This window comes from Rhopalosiphum maidis, chromosome 2, assembly GCF_003676215.2.
Source record: "Rhopalosiphum maidis isolate BTI-1 chromosome 2, ASM367621v3, whole genome shotgun sequence".
Classification (NCBI taxonomy): domain Eukaryota; kingdom Metazoa; phylum Arthropoda; class Insecta; order Hemiptera; family Aphididae; genus Rhopalosiphum; species Rhopalosiphum maidis.
Window position 1 is genome coordinate 70,279,871 of NC_040878.1, and position 22,414 is coordinate 70,302,284.

Below are 22,414 nucleotides of genomic sequence, written 5' to 3' on the forward strand. Positions count from 1 at the left end.
CCGAGGCAGAGGACACACGACGACGACGTCGTGTGTCATAAACGCAGTTTAATTTATTAACGAATTCGCCCGGGCGGCGTTTACACGGCCCGCGCCCATGCCCGTAATACAGTCCTAAAGGTCGGAACAACAGTATATAATAACGGGCCCGTGTCGTCATCGACGCCGTTACCGATTTTAATGGCCGTAAGGGTGTACCGGCGGCGGCGACAACGGTCTGTAATAAATATGCGCATATATACGATGATTTACAAGTAAATCGCATACTACGCGCTCGGTAGGTATAATATTATACACGAAATCGTTGGGCCCGTTCGGCTATGCGATTTGGGTACTTATCGTTAAAGGTTATACCTACAACGACGACGATGATAATAATAATAATAATAATAATAATGATAATATTGTCCGATAAAGATGACACGAGACGCTCGCGGTTGACACGACGTTTTTCGCCGCGAAAATGTCGGTATGTCACGCCGTCATGGTAATATTATAATAATAATATGACGATAGCATTATAATACTATAATCGTGTTTTCGTCTATTTTTCATCCGACCTGTTGTTTATTATATTATCGTTCGCACCGCCTTTTGTGGCGAAACGAACACGGCAATGCAGCCGTCTCTGTCGCGCGCTCAGAACGCCGGTATTCTTCTCGTCGATTCGCCATGACGACGACGACGACGACGTAGCGATTAAATTAGGAACCTATAACGTTATCCTTATCAATATTCCTTGCGTGTTTGTACACGGTATTGTTTTTAAAGTGACGTGGTCTTCGATTATTTTAAAATACCTGCTATATTGGATATATTATACATTATTATCGTGCCCTCTAAATTTTTTGTCTTTCGTCATGATAATGATATGCCCACGCTGTCATCGAACGCTGAAAAATATTAAGAATGGCTCTGGACCATAGGCACAACTAGGGTCAAAAATCTGAGGGGGCTAAAAATAATTACAAGTCTTATGTTTAATCTAAAAATGTTCTACCCCTCATAATCACCTAGCAATGGCTTATATAGGAGACTTTTAAAGAGGAATGTGGCAAAATCCCAAAATATTTAATATTTTGTAAATAAGGTAAGTAGGCATGTTTTGACAATACAGTTTTAAAGTTACTTGGTTATTAATTCAATAAAAATAAGCTATGCATATTTAGGTACTCACAATAAATATATAATAAAATGAGGATTTCATAACACTCATAACCTCCTAACACTTCATTTTTACATGCTCCTGTCTAATCAATAAAAATAGAGAGCTTAAAAAAATAATACACCTATTTACTAATAAAAAGTATTGTTTATTATGAATAATAATAATAATAATAATGTGCTTAAACAAAATTATATTAAATAAAAGAAGTATGCAGTAAAAAGTAAAAAAAAATATTTTATCATATACCTATTATAATAAATTACATAAGTATTTAACTCATAACACATAACATATTGATAGTGTTATTATTTTATATTAAAGTAATACGCCTAACCTTTTTTTGAAAATTTATCAACAATAACCTGAGTGTCGATTATATTAGCATGTCTCTTTCTATACATAAAATAGATAAATAACTAAATCTTTCTTTTCCCATACTACTTCTTAACCAATTTTTTATACGCCTCATTGAGGAAAATGAGCGTTTGCGTGTAACTGAACTTACAGGTATTGTTACTGCAATTTATAACAGCTCGTATAAATTTGGATAGATATGGTTTTCAACAACTTTTTTTAAATCATTAAAAGCAAAATCATTTTTTGCGACTTTTAAACAATTATGTGCAACTACCATTTTGGACCTTAAACTGTCAATTTCCTATTGGAAATTATAACTGATAAGCTCCAATAGAGTTGTTATATAATATAAACGTCAATAAATATTAAATTATTTTGTTAATTGTAATTAAATGGTTTCAATAATTTTAATAAGCTTCAAGTAAAATCGTTTAAAAACTGGGGGGTGAGGGCTTTGGATAAAACTGGGGAGCTAAGCCCCCCAAGCCCCCCCTGATTGCGCCAATGCTCTGGACCCATTGCAATCGACATTTTAAATAAATTATTAATTAGGTACCTCATACTCACCGTATACCTACATAAGTGTTCTATGTACAATCGATTAAAATTATATACAATTCATGCTAATATATTATCAGTTAGATAATTGTATATAAATATTAATAAAAATGGTTAACTCAAATAGTTTAATTGTACATTATTTTAAGTAATGACAATAGTTAATATATTAATATTAACATATATATTAATGACATTAATAACACGATTGTGCCTACGTCGTTGAAGTAAGCTATGCTAATGACTTGTGATCGTTCACAAAGATATCGTATGTACGTCTGACTTAAATACCCCGAGTACTGAGTTCATAACGAAATAATGAACAGTTATTGTGCAGGTACTCAAAATATTATCCGAGTTTAGAGTTTTTGTGAGATTTATTGCTTACATTCACCATTATCTTTAACTTCACTATTTGTACAATATTAAGTTTCCACCCAAAACAAAAACAAAATAATGTGTTCTAAATATTTTAGAACGAAACTTAACAATATATTAAATACTAAATAAATAAATAAAAATAATCAGATGAATATTTATACATAATATTATAGACATAATTTTTTGTAAATTGGTTGATATACAAAATTAATTATGGCAGTATTATCGTCATCAATTATTTTATGAACGTCATAAGTATATATTTAACTAATACTTCTACGTATCCCATTATTATTTTAACAATGCATGATGGGTTTTAAATTCTTTGTGGAATGATAATGTACTGATTTTATCATGATGTGCTTTTTTTATTTATTTATTTTTTTTTTTTTGAATACACGATAAGTTATCGATAAATTGCGCTGACTCGTCAACGAATAACCGTAGATATTTAAAATTTTCATCAAATATTTATATTATCGTTTTCCAATTACAATAAAATGTTAAAAACTATTTGTAAACTATTTATAGGTATAAAAAATGTTTATATATTTTTTTTATTTTATAAATACTGATTAAAAATTATTTGCTGCATAGAATGCTTGAAATTTAATACAAGATCTCATGAAAAAATATTCTTTTATCTGTCTAAAAATATTAAAAATATATACCACATTTTTTTTTTGTTTTTAAAGTTAGAATTTTGACGAAATTCGTCAAAATCGCAAAATGTTATAAACTATTTTTTAATTAAAAATTCATAAAAACTTTCTTTTTTGTATCTAAGTTTTGAAAATTTAATACAAGGTTCCTTATAAGTAGGTCATATCAGAACCATTTTAACCTAGTTCTATTATAGTATAAAATCTAAAATATGTAAATGGACATTTTAAGTTCCGATTTGGACTAAATAACTTATTTAAACGAAAATAACAATATTTCAATTTTGTTGTTATAATTTAATAATACTATTCGTGGGAACTTAAACTTTTATGTATTTTATATTATTAGAAATTCTAGTGAATTTTACTATACGTAATAACACTAATAACACTTTTAATTTATTACAAAATATAAGCTATTACTATTAATCTATTTTTACTATTGTTTTATAATATATTTACTGAAAGATATAATTCAATTTTGAGTTATTTAAGTCGATATACGATATAATAATAATTAAATACTAATACAATATATTAAATGCAATATTTTCGGGAAAAAATTATACCAACCCACTATAATACTAAAAGTAAAATAAATTACTTAAATAACTATATATATATAGTATATATATAAAAAAACATTATCACTTGATGATATAAGCTGATAAAACACTTCCACTTAGAATCGCTTTTTGTATACAATCACATATCGTTGAACCCAAATTTAACAAACCTATAATAGTGACTTTCTCGGCACCAAATATAAAGCAGAACAATACTCACTTAGGTAGTAGGTACCTTTTTTATATCGTAAATTCATAATATTTTAAGTCACTTGTGATCAAACGATTTGTTTCGGAAAACAATGGAAAGTGCATCAAAATCCAAGCCCTAATTATAATACATGTAGTTAATAAAATAAATCTATTTCGTCATGAAAATATTAAAATAAATGTAAATTCCAAATATATCTTGTTAGAATGTATTTAAGTAATTGTGAATGAGTGAAATATTCTGTATGAGATTCATTTTTCGTCTTTTAGTAAACCTTCTAAAGGAAAAAAACATTTATTAATGTGTTTGTATTATTAACTGTAGATTTTATTAAACGGGTTCTGTGAAATTTGAATCTTGCCGCCACCATAGCGAATTATTTGTAAATATTTCACTGCTTTAAAATAACTAAAAAACAAGTATAGTTTAGTTTGGTTTTATGCATTAATATTTCATTTAAAGTAACCTGCTATTAAATTTTGACATATTCATAATTAAATAAGAAACAGTTTCATACTGTTTTACGACATATAGACAGATATAACGTATCGTTTATATCTACTAAAAAAAAAATTTTAAATAAAAACCATCAAAATTAATTTATAATGTAAATATCTAATTTTTTAATAATATATATAAGTTTAAAAAAAAATATCAGTTAATCTATCATTTTGCGTCTAGAATTTCTGTGTGTTTGACATCAATCTCAATAAATTTATTTTTTTGAATTGCACCTAAGATGACATACTATCATGACCATTTTTTCAAAAATATGAAGGTTAAATCGATCAGAAATCGGTAAATGATTTTTCATAAGCTAGATAGAAGTTATGCAATTAGAGAATATTTAGTGACCAAAAACTAACATTTTTGTTGTAAATATTTGTAATTATAAATTATAGTAAACTAACTTCCTTTCAGTTTTGTTATAAATAATTTATCTTTGTTTTTAATATTATAATAATAATACAATTTTATCTTGTACCAAAATTATCAATGCGATGCGATTAATTTCAAGCACTTAGTATTTTTATTATTGTATTACATCCGTACTTTTCTATTTTTTAATTTTTATAAATAAATTTCAAGGATATTGTTATAAAAAACTTCATAAGTCAGTTCATGTTTAATATAATTAAATTAAGAATTGTTACTAGAAATATATGAAATATTACCTATAATTAAACATATTTAATGAATAATTATTTAAATTAACTATTAATATTATAAATTAATATCATCATATTTTATTTTACTCAATTAAAATTTTATTATTACAAGTATATTTTCAATTAATACGTAAATATAATATAATTACTTCATAAATTAAAATTTTCTTATATTTCTTGAACTACAAAGAATATAAGTTAAAAACATTAAAACAATTTTGTTTTTGAAATTATTTATTTTATATATACATACTTTACAATTAATATGTTTAGATGAACTGTAAATTGTTAAACGCTTTCGTTCTATCAGAACAATGTTTTTTTTTTCGAAAATAATGCAGACAACTTCCACTTTCGTACATGTATATTATTTTTATAATTATTTCAAAACATTTTAATATTTTATATTAATATTAAAGTCTGATTTAGGTACCTTTATTTATTTGATATAAATAAATAAAGAATAAATGTAACAAGTTAATTAAATAACAATGATCACAATGCAGCGCTATTTTTATACCAAATTATCTTAGTGAACATTTATACAAAACGACTTTAATATTCAAATCATTAGTATTTTAACAGTTTCTAACGCTTGAAAGCATGTTGAAGTGTAGTCATTCGAGTTCAGATTAAAGTGTCTCTTAAAATGTGTTAAATGGTTTCGAACGTTTTTAGATGAGTTTTTGACCAGGTCAGTTAGAGTCCCAACATAAATAGGGGTAAAAATTAGAAATCTATTAAACAGTTCAAATACCCATACTAAAATTACAGACTTATATGTCGACTTTAATAACTTTTGGTTATAAATTTACCAAATCTCGACCACGAATTTCCATACAAATCGAATTTGTTTGTAAATATATACATACCGAAGTTTTTAGTTTTATTGCTCCATAAATCAAAATAGCCAGTTTTTATTTTCAAATAAAACAATAGTGGTTTGTTTAAAAAATTAGAGTCCATTTGATGAGAGAAATAATCTCAGCCCGGCGGGTGATCCGATTGAAATTTAATACTCTTTACCGAGGACAAATATCATATTATACTATTTTTATAGTAACCTTAAAATATATCTCTTAGTAGCTTACTAAAATATCTAGGTATCAGTAAAAACTTAATTTATAATTTTTTTTTTCTACTACCTAGATGTTATTTAATGCAGTCAAGTAATATATAATATAGTACCTATATTATATTTCTGACAAGTTGAATTGAACAATCGTTTTAAATATTTTAGCATAAATAAATATGAGTTTAACCTTTTTATTTAATACAAAATATAAAATTACATCAATATCATTATCCTAAATATACTTCAACAACGACAGCCTCAAATTGTACTTATATGTCCGTTTTTTTTAATTAACGATTATACTACAGGTAATTATAATACAGGTAACCAGATATTAGGTAAAAGAATTATTCATAAATTATACATCGTTTATAGCAAATATTTTAAAATTATATCATAATATATTACAAATAGGTTTAAAAAAAGAAGTGCATCCGAATTGCATGCCAAAAAAATAAACATAAATTGGAATGTTCAAATTGCATGCCACCTCTTAGAGAGGTCAATCTGAATTACATGTCGTGTACTTACAAGTTTATCTTTATTTATCGTGTAGGTACTTATGTGAACTTAAACTTTATTTTTTAAAAATGCATGAATAGAACTGATTAGTTTCTAGATTGAAAAAATGTTATATTCGAGTAAACATTTTATCAAATTGGAAAAGATTACAGTATGAATATTAATTGAAACGATTGTAGTTTAAGGTAATCAACTGAATATATTTTAAATTTTTACATGGTATTTAAAATCAATAATAATATTATTTAATTTGATTAAAAAATTTAAAAATAAAGTTTAAGTTTTGCACATAAGCGCATGGTGCGTGATAAATAAACTTGTGGGTACGTGGCTTACAATTTGGATATATCCCTCTAAGAGGTGGCATGCAATTCGGATGCAGCCGAAAAATAAAATATGTTTTCAAGCATGTATCTATTATATTAAAAATTACATAATTTAAAATCCTAAAATATGTACCACGTTAATTGTGTATATTAATATTATAACAATAAGACATTATTTATGTTAACATTAACATATATTTTATATTCTATTCATAGTCACAGACAAATGAATTCTCACTTTAAGCTTAACAGAAAACACATATTTAATCTTTCTAAGTTCTAATCGATTAGATATTACATCATTTTACTTCAAAAGATTACAATAAATCATGGGTACTTATTCTTGAATAAATGTTATGTATAACTGTCATAAATTAATAAATATTTTTAGTATCGTTGCTTTAAAATAAAATAAGTTATATAAATGTTTATAAAAAAAGTTTAATTATATTCTCTCAAAATAATGAGAATTGACATTCGAATAAAACTTTTTTTTATAATTCGATCAGTTGCATATGAGAGAAACGTATAATTATTATATTTGAGATTAAGGATTTTGCATAAATCAAAAGATTCTCGTTATCGCATAAAGTAAATTACAATATCCACATTATCTACATTTGTCATAATAATATATGAAGCGTAAACCAAGTCACGAGAAAGTTTTAAACTTTTTATGACTGCAGGGAATTCAAAGTTATAATATCTCGTTTTTATAAAATTTCTAATTTTATTTAAACTTGGAATATTAAACATTATAATTCAAAGTTCTGCACATGCACGTATTAAAAGTGAGAAATTGGCCATGTTTCTTTGAGTAAATTCTTCGATTTAACAGATGGAATAGTAAAATATTTTATTAAATGAATAATTAAATAGAATTACACAGGCTATTACTTTCTACAACAACCGACCAATAATCTATTGAATAATATTTAGAAGACTATTGAACACTTGTTTCACTTCACTCCCTCATTGATTCCAAGCTATTAATGTATTATTATTTTTTGATTTGAATAAAATGATAAATAAATGCACCAATTTAATTCATTTCTATAAACAAAAAATAAGGCTATATTTATTTATAATTTCTTAAAAATGTTTGAAACGATTGCAATATTATAATAATATTATAATTAGGTACTCTTATAATTATATTATTTGGAAATAGATAGCGGAAAAAATCAAATATTTTTGATATTTTAGAAATGTATAGTATTCATAAAAAACAAAATTGGTAAAAAATATTTAGATAATTACTTTTTATCTAAATAAAAATATTAAAAATTTTAAGCTAGAATAACCTATTAACATTTAATTAAATTATACTAATATATAATTAAATTATGTGCCGTATGCGTGGCAGACGCTAATTTTTCACATTTTATTTTCAAACAAATTGATGTAATTCTGATTGAAAATAATACTAAATTTACCTCATTCGTAATGGTTTTTGTTTACTTAATTACACATTTACACTTATTCTTTTAATACATAATCAATACACTTAACTGTCGTGACAAAGTAAGTAATTACTTATAATACCTCAAGAAGTATAACTAATTTTTAAAAAAATTCTAACACTCAAGTGTTATACCAAACTGAGATTAAATGTAACAATGGTATATGAACATTATTGATTACTGAGCAGTTAATAATTATACATATTTATTTTACTCATAAATATCGTTTTTCAGATAACCATATAAAATATATTATTATACATTTATACATTTATACCATTTTATTTTAACTCAGATTGCTATGCACAATAAGTGAAGGTAATACTTTAAACTTAATAAGATACTAAAAAAAACATTATAATATATTATTATTGTTTATAAGTTATAATACTGTACAATATAATATACGTTATTATTTATATAATTTATATATGTATATAATATTATATTATATATATACTAACGAAACATCAACACACAGATTATATTCTCATTTAAAATTATAATTAAAAACAAAATATAAATTTCCTGTGAAGGTTTTCAGAGGTATCGTTAATAATATAGCAGCATAAGACATTGTGAACTTTTAGTCAACAGTAGAAAATGTAATTTTTAAGATAGTACTTGTTGACAGTGATTTTAGTTTTTAATAGATTGGTAAGGGGCCAAACATTTTTACAAACTAATTTGACTGAAAATCCGATCAATTTTTAAACTTGCAAGTTCATTCCAATTACGTGCATGAGCAATACAATTTCCATCTTACATCATTTTATATATTGTATATTATATCATAGGAGAAAATTGTAAAATTTTGTTACAAAAAAATATGCGTGGAACCAAAAAGTAAAGTACCTATCTTAGTAATGTAATTTTACATTTTTCTTAAGGGGTTGAACAAATTAAATTACAACACTAAAAACAACTGCTAAAATGCAACTATATCGATTGATGCATGCTAATGATTATATATATATTATATATTATAATAGCTTCGGAATAAAATAAAGTTATTTTATTATAGTTAAATTTTAATAAAATAAAATACAACAAACACACATATTATATTATATATTCCAACTGAAAAATCTATAAATATTAAATATTATTGTGACAATAATTTCTCAGTACCTATCGAACATTGAATATATATCACAAAATTATTAAAATAATCATGTATTTTCACAAAAAAAAAAAACCATAGAACTATTTTATAATCAGACATGATAGTGAAATTAATAAACATCTTAGGTATATAAAATATCAGAGTTTATAATAATTTATTTGCACTCGCTTCTTTTTAAGCTCGGAATGCTGATGTGGCGTTATTTATATTAATAATTTATAATGTTTGTAGTATTTTTTATATCAGAGTTATAAATTCTCAGCTTGCAAAAAAATATTGAATAGTATTCGGTAGAAGGGATGAAAAGCGACCAGAGAGCAGAACCTCGTAGTACAATAATAATAATTAATTATTAAGAATATTTAACTTCGTATTCGACCAAATTTACGTAAAAATGATAATCTCGAATAATGTAATTTTAAGGATAGACTTCATTGCACACTTTAAACATATGCATTAGTATTATTATTATTATGTATGAGTAGTCGGCCGAAGTGAGGAATATATATTTTTTTTAAATATTTCTAATGGAAACCCTCCTTCACATTGTTATCGGAAACCGGAACCAGCCGGAAACCACGACACAGGTGTACGCTTAAGCGTGATGGTCGGAAGAGAAGTGTGGGGATTTGGACGAACATAATCATAGATCGCCCACAATAAGTACTACGGGTGACGGCGTGATAGATGCAGTGGTTAGGAGGGAGAATCTCTCGGGTGAAAAGTGTTTCTAGAGCGTGCGAGTGAGTGCGTGTGTGTCGTTTCCGACCTCCCTTTGTGCTTGTGCCATGCTCACGGATTATTCATAACGTCAGCAGACCCTCTAATGACCGGCACGGCTCTCCCCGCAATCGCATCTCATCACACCACCTCCGTCGCGGCCGCCGACGACACAAACGGTTTTACAGGAACCGCCCTTCCGCCTCACACACCCGTTACTGATAACCGACCCAGATCTACCTATATGTATATTGTACATTATACGAGTATATGTGTTGTTCTTACCACCACCATCGCCAACGCCGTATTATAGAACTACTACTAAAACTTCTAATATACTTATACAACTACGACCGGTGGTGTGTAAATAAGGGTAGAAGTGTGCCTAGTTTTTAGCACCCATCAAAATAATCTAAATTAACTAACCGTATGATACAATATAGCAGTGTTAATTGTATAATAATTTCATTCGCAATAACTACAGTATAATAAAATAGTATAAAACAATATATTTTTTATGATGTACACGTAAGGTTTTATTATACGAATTACGACCGTAATAATTCATAATGACATTGTACCTATTTCGAGATAGTATATTTAATAATTAAGATTGGTTTATTTGGAAGATTATAAAATCACGTCTTTGGCGTTGTACGGTACCTTCGCATAATATAATAATTTCTGTCTAAGTCGCACGACTTTACTTATCAAAAGTCAAGACTTGTATTTTAAATACATATTTGTTCCTAATCCTAATCCGAAATATTTTGAAAAACTTTTAGTCATCCAAACACGCCGTCTCCTAAATCACTGCTTGTTGTAATTTGTAACTTCGCTACCTCCAACCGTCTCCATTAAACACTGTTCGCTACTGATATACAATAATAACTATAAGCACTACCACCAAACTGCAGAACTACTACAACTTCGCTACTATAACCATTACTGCTATACGTCATAAGCTGCTTGCGTATTGCGTAACTGTGACGGCCGCTACTTTTATTCGTACTATATATATATTTGTGTATCTGTGTGTGTGTGTGTGTAGCACCCCCGACTCAGCGCTGAGATTTTAATGATGCGCCGGAGCTTTTCAATTAGATCCATTACGCGCGCACTTTGGCGTGTACGGGACGCTCATTAAAACGTCATCCGTACCGACGCCAGCACCACTGCTTGTATATAATATATTATACAAAATATAGACTGCGAACGTTACGTGCATTTACTTACAGAGGCGAGGAGCAGTTAGCCGGTACCTTTACCGCGTCGTGTCGTGTTTCGGGAATGAAAAATAGAACAAGAGGTATAATATTATACGTATTGCGGGCAGGTCATGGCGTACATCAGCAGTATACATATATTACATTATGCATGCTGACGAAACCAAACGTCAAAGACCCCGTTCCGTAGACGGATATTTTTTTTTAGTTCAAAAGTTTTTCCTCTCTCTTTTTTTTTAGAAAAATATTATTTTTGCGAGTACTAGTCGCGAACATACGTATAATTTTTTTCTTTTTATAAGACTACGTGATAATACCTTCGTCTTGGTTCATAATTAAGCTTGCTTAATAAGCTAAGCTCCTTTTAATTTTTGAACAATTCGTTTTTATTAGCATATTATATAACAATATAAAATGTTTATAAATATAAAATGTCAACTACATTGTAACAAGTTTATCGACGTCAAATCTGCTATCTGCTATGAATTTCGTACTGATCATATTGATATTGTGTATAGAAACGTTTTATTAACAAAGTTAAATATTTAATAAAACAATCGGGATTATAAATTATAATAAATTATAATAAATAATATAGTTAAATATATAGTATCAGTTATTGTATTATTATTCATAATTATTTTACAATTTTAAACAAAAATCAAAATGATCTGATAATTTCAAAAATTAATAATTTAGCATTTGGTATTTTTATAGTTAAAATATTTGCATTAATGATAATTAATAATTTTAATAATTAATATTTTACTTTCTATCGATTTTAGCTTGTACCTATTTCAATATAGGCAATAACATTTCTATATTTAAACTAAAAATATAATATTAATTGACCATAATATCTTCTACTATTTTAGTTTAAAATCTACTAGCCCTGTTAAAAATCATTTGGAAAACAAGTTTTCATCATGTCGCAGAAGTTCAAAAGTTCCCTCCAAAAGGGTTATACGAAATCATACACGAAATTTTAAAGTACTAGGACGAAGAAAACCTCTTTCAAATGTAACAAATCTCAGGGGAAAGACGTTTTTGACGTGCATGCACTAAAACATTAATATATTGTTTTAGGGTAAGTTGAAGCCGACCCATCATGATATATAAGTTATATTTTTTTCTTTATACAATGATCCTCTTTCTTACTAAAGTTTATCATTTGTTCGATATATTTTGAAATATATAATGTAAGTTTAACCAATAATATATATATTTATATAAATAAAAGAAATAATACTCAAACTCCATCAGAACAAAAACTTTATAGCTTTCCACTTTTCCGCATATATATTTATATAGGTAACTAAAATACTGTAGAAATGTCTGTATCTACTTTATTTATTAACGAATCGCCAAACAGTTTATGTTACGTTGATACTTAACCGTATTTAATTTTAAAACATGAGAAAACGTAAATTTAAATGTTTAATTACAATGATGGTCAATTATATGATAGAATAAATAATAATATTATTATGTTATATATTATATGCGTCCATTATTATTTTAGTATACTTGAGTTTATTGAAAACAAAATAATTGACAAGCTTAATTACAGTTTAAGAGAATATCATAATATTAAATATTGATACTATTTTGTATCAGTTACCTATCTAATGTCTCGTTACCATAATCTATATATAACATTGATAAATACAATGATTATGTGTGTGCTGTGTGTATAAACAACCCACAGCCAATAGTCTATTGCACTAATAGTTTTAGATTTATTTTTCATATTTGATCAAAACCACCCAAATAAATATGTTAAAAATATGTATAGATTATATTAACAGAATTCAAGACAGGGTAAATCCACTAGAATGATTTAATTTGTCTCGGACAACGCCGTGAAGGATCAGATACGAATATATACAATTAACTCTCGAAATTTATAAAAATTAAATATTGAAATATTTTAATAGTCGATACATACTTCATATAAGCATTTTTTCATATCTTGAAAACGAAATTTTACTATGTAAAATAATAAATATTGGACCATACATCAGTAACAATAAAATTATAAATTTTTAAACTTATGTGTAATTCATAAATAAAAAATATATGTAAAATAATCGACTCATTGTATCGAAATAAGTATAATATGCCTCTGCCACATAGTATCATAATAGTTTATATATATAATTACATATTAAACTTAAACGCATTACAGATACTCTTAGTCCCTTAATTATTATGTATTTATGTACATAATATTTACATGACAATATAAATATGAATATTTTTTTTTAAAGCTCTTACAACACTTATTGTTATATTTACTGACAAAATATTTTACATCAAAGGATATGTTTTCTTTGATCGTATTGCATGAAATTTCACACATATTTTTGTAAATAAATTTCCCTCGCCTTCTTTAAAATAAATAATATTCTTCATAGAAATGATTTGATTCTAAAAGTACTAGTAGCATATTGTCAGTTATGCGCCTTCTCAAATTACTGACCTTTTCTTTTCACATTTTGTTCGTGTATTGTTGTTTATTTTTAACATAAAACAAAAGTGAGTTTATATTAAATAGCCAGTTAAAGACACTTTTATTAGATGGTAATTGACCATTGACCAGGATATTTTCCCTTTCATTTTTTTCATAAAATAAAACTAACAAATTACTTATTTAATATGACCAAATAGATAATTAAAATCTAATTATTAATCTTACGCATATAGGAAATATATTAAATATTACAGGGTATTTACTATTTATATATATTATGTATAATAGTATCATCAATCATAATTTAAACCAATGGCATGCAGGCTCGGATTAAGGAGGAGCCCATGTACGTGAATAGCCATCATAGAGAATTCGGCTTTAAATTTTATTAAGAGATCATTTGTACTTTTATGGTGAAAAAAAATCATATTTTAAGATAAGCTAAAGAAAGAAAAAATAATACTTTACTATATTTGTGTGAAAAATAGTATGTAGGTCCTATAATATACACATCTCCATATCGTTACTTGACCATATTTTCGTCTATTATCTGTTTTTAGAATATTAATTATACAATTTTTTTCACGAATACGACGAGTGTCGACTACGAAAACAATAATAATAATTGTTATTTCGTCGAATATTTTTATTGTTGATATAATTTTGGCCATATGGTAAGAATATATCAAACTTTATATCTACACATACATTTATAATTTATATTCGAGTATTTAAATGTATTAAATTATAATAAATATACCCCCAAAGCAGATTCATTATTCAAGAAGTATATGGTAAAACTACCTACAGATTTTAATTTAAATCATTGTACTTTATTTTTGGTAACTAATGCATAAGTATTAAAATAATAATTACTTGATAAAACTATTAGATTATATAATTTAAAAAAGGTAACATTTTTATTATAAGTTAAAGAAAGTAATTTCATTAATTAATTTTAAATATTATGTAGGTTATAGATTATAGGTGTATAATCAATCATTGATGATATTACTGATATCCAATGCCAGATAAACCATCAATGAAAACGGTGCGTATATAACAAGTTTGCCTTTTACAGCAACTTCCATACAAACCCTTTTAGTCCCCCCTCTAGATATGTCACTGATAATACGTGATAAGAGCATAATAGTATAGACGCATTATAATACCGTGTGTAGATGACCAGATAGTATACTCGGAAAATAATAATATAACAGTGAATTTAATGGAAAATTCCGCACTAATTGGAACTGAAGGGGTGCGAATAATCAAACACTGTAGTTTATGAACTTAAAAACTATATTTAACCGATTTTAAAAAAATTATTCTTAAAGTTATCAGAAAATATACAATATATTTTAAGCGGTGTTTAAAAATATACTGAGTGCTATATCCAATCTGGTACTGGCGAATTGCCTACTTCAGTCAAATTAGTTCACAAAATGAGGTACACCGTTGCCGATTTGCCTGTAAAAGTGTAAACTTTATGGCAGTGTAGGAATTACCTATACTAAAATCGAAACACATCGACAAAGCATCATTTATGCTCATTCATTTTTTTGTAAGCGTAGTCCGGCTTACGGTCAATTATTAGAACATATGTTTTTTAATAAAAACAAATAAATAGGTACCTTAATGGTATTTTTTTAAAGAGACCACAATTTTTTTTTTTTGCAACGCACAGTCAAAATTTAAGATTTGACGCTGCTGAAATTATATCTAAACAGTGAATAATTTTAAAGTTATGGGTTTATTCATGTGTCCAACATTATAATGTTATATAAACGGTGATAAGAAAAGAACTAAAATTTTTGATTTTTGTCCATTGATAGGGGCCTACAACCATGTACACTACCTCTATTCTATTAGAACTAGAGGTCTTCATCTGGGATTGATGACATGTTATAATTTTTTAGATAAAAATTCTAAACATTATTATTTATTTTTAACGACTAATTCATTCTTAATTTATAAATAATTAACATAATCGATTATACATTTTAATATACTATGTGTTAAATATTTTAAAATCAACCAAAGATATAAAATATTATGGTTAAGACTTTATTGTAAACACTTAATTATCATTTATAATAATAGTAAAATTAAAGATACATATTTCAATCACTGAATAATTTGCTATTCCTTTGATTTCACTGAATTTCAAGCTCGCAACACCACGAACTTATCCTAAAGTGCATCATAAAATATAAATTATGTATACTAAAAAAGTTTGTAATGGTGAACAGTCTACATTATGAATGTAATAATTCATGAATGAAAATAAAATTCAAACAAATGTATTTTTACGTTATTACTTTTATTTGTGAGTTCTTAAAAAAATATTAAAGAATTAATTAATTATACAGTTTTAAAGTATACGCGTATACTTACTAATTTGCTAAATATTTATCAGAATGTATTTATATATTGATATTTTTTCAAATATAGAAATGCCAGATTACATTTTACTAATCTGGTTGTTTATTTACCTTCAAACCCGAAATTTAACTTACAGTTAAGATTAAATATTTTTTAGAAATAATCTAATTACTTTTGTTTCAGAAGAAAATAAATATAATTTTATACATTACAAACAAATGTTATGTATAATAATATATTAAACAACGAAGTATAGTTGAGAATCTCATATTTTTCAATTGGCAATTGAGCCATGCTTAGGAGATGTACATTTTGTCTTCGATATGAAGATACCGAATATAAAATCACTCGAAATCTAGAAAAGCTCTGCGAAAAAGACCGAGTGACATCCAAAATCACAAGCAGGTATAGACTATATTTACTTTATCTATCCACTTTATTTTATACCATTCTTCTAGCAAGAGTTCACTTCAAATCACTTCAATTCAGAAAACCCTTTTAACACTGCTAGAGTCTAATAATTGTTTTCAACCATTAGTAATGTACTAATGTATGTACAGTATATTGTATAGGTTTTAATGGTCGCCAGTATAAGTGTGTACAATGTGATATAATCTTTAATATTTCATAGTAAAAATGACCTATACTAGATTTTCAGTATTCTGAATTTTTGAATTATAATGCTACATTATTTCCTTTACTAGAAAATATTTAGGATCATTATTTATATAATTACAATTTATTTATCAATAAATATATGTAGTTTTTTAGGAATGTGTATGAAATTAACATGACAATTAAAAATTGTTGAAATTATAATTTTAGTTAAATATTTTTTTTTTTTTTTTTTTAATTATTGTTAATCTTTAAATAGTTGATAAATACTTTAAGTGGTAGAAAACATAAAAATTTACAAATTTCAAATGTATTTCAGTAATAATTATATAATTAATATAATAATAATAATGTTTATATTTTATTTTACAAACAATGGCCATAGTTGCTAAGGTTTTTTTCGTAAAAAAAAAAGTAGTTTTAAAACTATTAAGCTATGTCGATAATAATAATAATTGTCTAAATAAATCAAAAAATATAGTTTTAACTTAAATAAAGTTTTATAATAAATCAACAATGTTGACATGATAAAAATGCAATACACTATACAATAATACATTTTAAATAAAATCTATGTCAATGACTCTTTTTGACTATTATTATTCTTTTAAATAATATACAACTGTAAAGTTTATTTATTAAAAATCGCATAGCAAATTTGTTCCATTTAATAAATCGTTAGAATTTCAAGAACAGTTATCCAGTCATAAATGCACTTTAAAAAGACATCAACAACTTTTATGCATTATGTATTGTAGCTAATAGCTATATTATATGCTTATGTTATACGATACATCAAGTGCACTTACCACTTTATCGTTTAAATGCCTCACCCGGCATGGCAGTAAGACATTTTGACCTGCGGACGCAAACACATTTTGTGGTGCATTTTCAAAATACGTTTTCGGTTGTTCGTCGACTTTTTTTTTTATAACACTACCTGCAACTAATTAGAAACAAATTAAATTAGAACTATATGAATCTTCATTACATCCCATAACGAGAGTTTTTGCACAGTAAAAAAACAATAATTTTTATATTTTTATTTTTTACTATGTACTGAGTATAGATATAGAATGGGCTATAATATGTTCGAAGTAATATCATAATCCGTTAAGTTACGGATGTCGGTGGTTTTTCAACTCTCCTCCTGACATAACTTGGTGATGAGGGCTGAGAAGGTTTCTTCCATCTCTCTCTCCTTTCCTCTTCTTCTTTCTCACTCATATTTTTGCTATTTGAGGCCAAAGGCATTAACAAGAAAACGATGATCATCTGGGACATCATCAATCTTGCCAAAACCTCTGATATTATGAGCTCTCTCGCGATGGTCGCTAAATAACGTGCAACTGGCTAATTTGGCTGGGACCTTAAGTCCATGTCCACACTCTAACATCGTATATGTAATACTTATATATTGTTAAATGGATTTACAATATCGTGGTCTATCGACAATATATATATATGACAGAGCTCAATAAGCAACACGAAAATTCAATGAGTTAATGAGTATTCATGAAAGAAAATTGATTGTTGCCCAAAACTATTTTGAGTTGTGAATTTTAATGAAAAAAAATCTTAATTAACTAAAAAAACAAATTAATTGTGATTGTTAGTGGTTGAACTTTATTCCCAGAGAGAAAACTGCAAGTGTGCATTTTAACACCCCATATCATATTGTGCTTTAGGCAAAACCACTCTGCTGACTTCAAAGGAATGACATAAAAAGTACGTGTTTTTAGTATTATGTTGTTCTTTTTTTTATAGTGACAATATTGTTTACACTGTATAATCTACAGAATCTACAGTATATACATACAAGACTACATAGAATTTCGTTTTTGCCTCTTCAAACATAATTTACAATACCAAAAAGCATTCTTAATTCTATTGTTTTTGAACAAACTACGACTTTCAAAAAGATATTATTAAATGATTTCCATGATAGTTTTATTACAATTGATAAAACAAACAAACTCATTGTATAAATACATTTTAAATTTAGTTATTGTTGACAATACTATTGTAACTGGTTTATGTTAAATCTTGTTTTATATACATTATTATACAATAGGATGACCGATAATAAATATTATGTAAAAAAACAAAGTATATATCATTAGGTATTGTAAATATTCCGTATCTAAATATTTTATGTAAATAACAATAAATAATTTTTAAAAAAATGTCATTGGTAAATAGAAGCGCATAGTATTACAACAAATTTAAAGTTTTCGAACTTATTAACATTTAGCTATTATCAAATAATACAAAAATGTAAGATTATAAGTAAAAACAATTTAATTTTCATATTATATTGTTCTAATGTATGATGATTAATTTCATATTTTATTGTATCGCAATTTATTTATTAATTGTTGGTATACCTTCATAACCACCTTGTATCATTTATTGTTTTTCTATTAATTTCCACGATTATAATTTCCATTACAAGATATTTTTAATAAGGGAATAATACAATTTGGGCTACCTATATTAAATATCTTAATAAAAATTTCAATTCTTATAACTTATACAAGGAAGTTCTACACTCTATATACATTTTCAAATCAACTCATAATAAATAAAATATATAAATATAAATCTATAAATAATATAAAATTAAATCAATTTAATTTTACCAAACAGGAACTAGTATTGAAATATTTATTGTAATAAAAACAATTTTATCATTTATATTTTATATTCAATACAAGAATTGAAAATTGGTACTTACGTATTAATATTGTATCATTAAATTTAAATTAATACGGTTGATTGACTAACGGTCTTTATTTTGATTAATGGTATTAAAATAATTAATTCTATTAACATTTATACATCTAAACTGTTATAGGTATAATAGATACATCGTACATCTCAAATCAAATCGAATTTTCAAATCATTTAACCACTCTATAAATAGAATATTATAACTTCCATGGACGAAAGAATCTGGTTGTTTTTGAAAAATTCGACTTGGTTAATGTAATTAAAAATATTATAATACTAGGAAATATACATTTATTATACAAAAATTATTTACATTTTCATAGTCTCATGACTATGAATATTTGTTTATGTTTAGGAGAGATGCAAAACCCTAAACATTTTACTTTATCCATAACTCAGCAGCTATTATTCTAAGATAGTACCGAACTTAAATTAAACCATGATTGTTTATTTAAGATTCGTTTAATACAAGATCACGAAAAAATAAAATTTTAAAAACCAAAATAAATTATGCTTACAAATAATATATATAATCTTACATAACATTATTATAAAATTATATATATGTATATATTTTTAATACTACAATTGTAATGATTAATTTCTTTTAAACAAATAATAATCACGACTAATAAGTATTTACTTACAATTTTATATATTATATTCAATTTTACATTGAAGTTTAAAGTTCAAGCTTATAATTTATTTTAAAAAAAATATATTAAATTTAAGAATGTATATATATTTTAAACGTATAAACATGAAATAAAATAGTAAGACCATAATGGGTACTAGGTACTCATTTTATTTATAAAATAAAAAAATAAATAATTCATAAATATTTCGATAAATAAAATGTCTAATACTTAAATCACCTACTGGAATATAATATATTTATTTTTTGTTTGAAGCGTAAAGAAAACTATATAATCAGTGCTTACGTGCGTTTATTCGTTTCCGAAATTGCTCATATCAAAATTCTCTCGCGTACGGCATCACGTCCCAACACATCACTAGTCATTCTAGCAAGTTTGTGAATAGGTTTTTTTTATCTTTCTTCTTCATAAAAATTTCGAACCGTTTTATATCGATTGCGGCACACTGACGATGATGGGAGTCAATGTTTAGCCACGCGTAAGCCGGCCGTGAAGAGTTTAGATGCGCCGTGAAATTGAATACATCCAACACGAATGGAAAAAAAGAACCCACAACAAATTATGTCGATAATTTTGTTTGTTTGGTTTTTTTTAATGTAATATATTACTATAATATAACACGAATATACATTTTTTTTAATTGTGTATAAACCGTTTCGGTTGTGGTCACAGATAATAGGGAAACGTGTCTCGTAAATTGGTGACCATCTGCCGACGGGCAATCCATCAACGAGACTCTCACCCGACTGGCTTTAATTACTTTTAAAAGTAATAATGGCGCATACGGTAAACCACCAGCTCACATGCTCTAAAACATAAGATTGATAAGGACCGTAAAAACACTGCATGTCAAAAGTAGTCGTTTTTTGACCCCATACCCCATCCAACATTCGGGCAGATGCCACCTTCTGCTTTTTGGGACCTATCAAAATGTATGAGTATGTGTTAAATCCGCTACCATTAGTTGCATCTCTGGAAACGTGGCGGATTAAAGCGCTATGGAATGCTTTTAGAAGACACTCGAGCTACCTCAAGTTTTACGACCGAAAATAACATAAAATCACGTATTATTTTGAATAAGTAAATATATGATTATAAAATATCACTGAGTAGACACGCGAAGAAAACGAGTAAATGCTTAAAAATAAAACACTAAGAGAACGTCATTAGTGTAAACATATATTTTATTTCAATGTTCTTATTATTTTCCTCGTCAAACTGTCTTTTATTTGCAATAAACTCGATAAAAAGTCCCAATATGAACTTGAAAAAGTTCTTTTCAACTTTTTTTTTAAGAAATTGTCAAAATAGGCCTACCCAAATCTTTATTGTTTAAACTAACGATTTATTTTTGTAAATGTAGAGAGTTAAACACGAATTATATATATTATTTAAATCGCATTGTTACTATCGTGATTTGTATCATATGATAATACAGAAAGGCGTTTCTATAAGCAGTATAAACTGCGTGCAGACATTAGGTATGAACAATACTATACATGATTATACATTTCACATTCACAGATCATTCAATCAAACATGCACATGGTTACAATCTAAAATTTTCTTTCAATTTTAGTTCATATGTCATATTGTTGAGCAAAATTTCCCTGGGGATTAAATTTAAATTTTCAAAATTATGTGCTTAAAAACTACATGCGTATATCGGAACGTTACAGGGGGTAATAACAATAGAACGGTCAATACCCTCGGGTGTATTTTTGTGAACAACAGCAGTTTTAAATAAAACTACCACACCACCTGTAATGTGTAGGGCGATAGCAGATGGTGGGGGCATGAAGGTCTGCCACTAATAATTTCAAAAACCTCTTATTAAGGCCCGGGCGAGCAATCATTTAATTTAACTGTCCACTATATATTAAATAGAACAGTTCCTAGTCCGTTCAGAACAACTAATCTAACAGCTAATATACAAGCAGCGTTGTCTAAAAGGCATTTGTCATTATCAGAAATTATGAGATCGCATTTATCACTATGCATGCTAACAAGGTCCGACATACT

The 22,414-nt window shown here is 26.5% G+C and overlaps 1 protein-coding gene across 1 annotated transcript in view; it reads right to left on the reverse strand.

The window, feature by feature from the left end:
- The window catches only part of LOC113554097 (lachesin-like), a 70,805-nt gene that overhangs the window by 35,809 nt on the left and 12,582 nt on the right, over positions 1-22,414 (reverse strand). Inside the window, exon 2 of the mRNA XM_026957789.1 lies at positions 17,813-17,949. Coding sequence (XP_026813590.1) covers positions 17,813-17,949 — 137 coding nt within the window. The remainder of the gene's footprint in view (positions 1-17,812; positions 17,950-22,414) is intronic.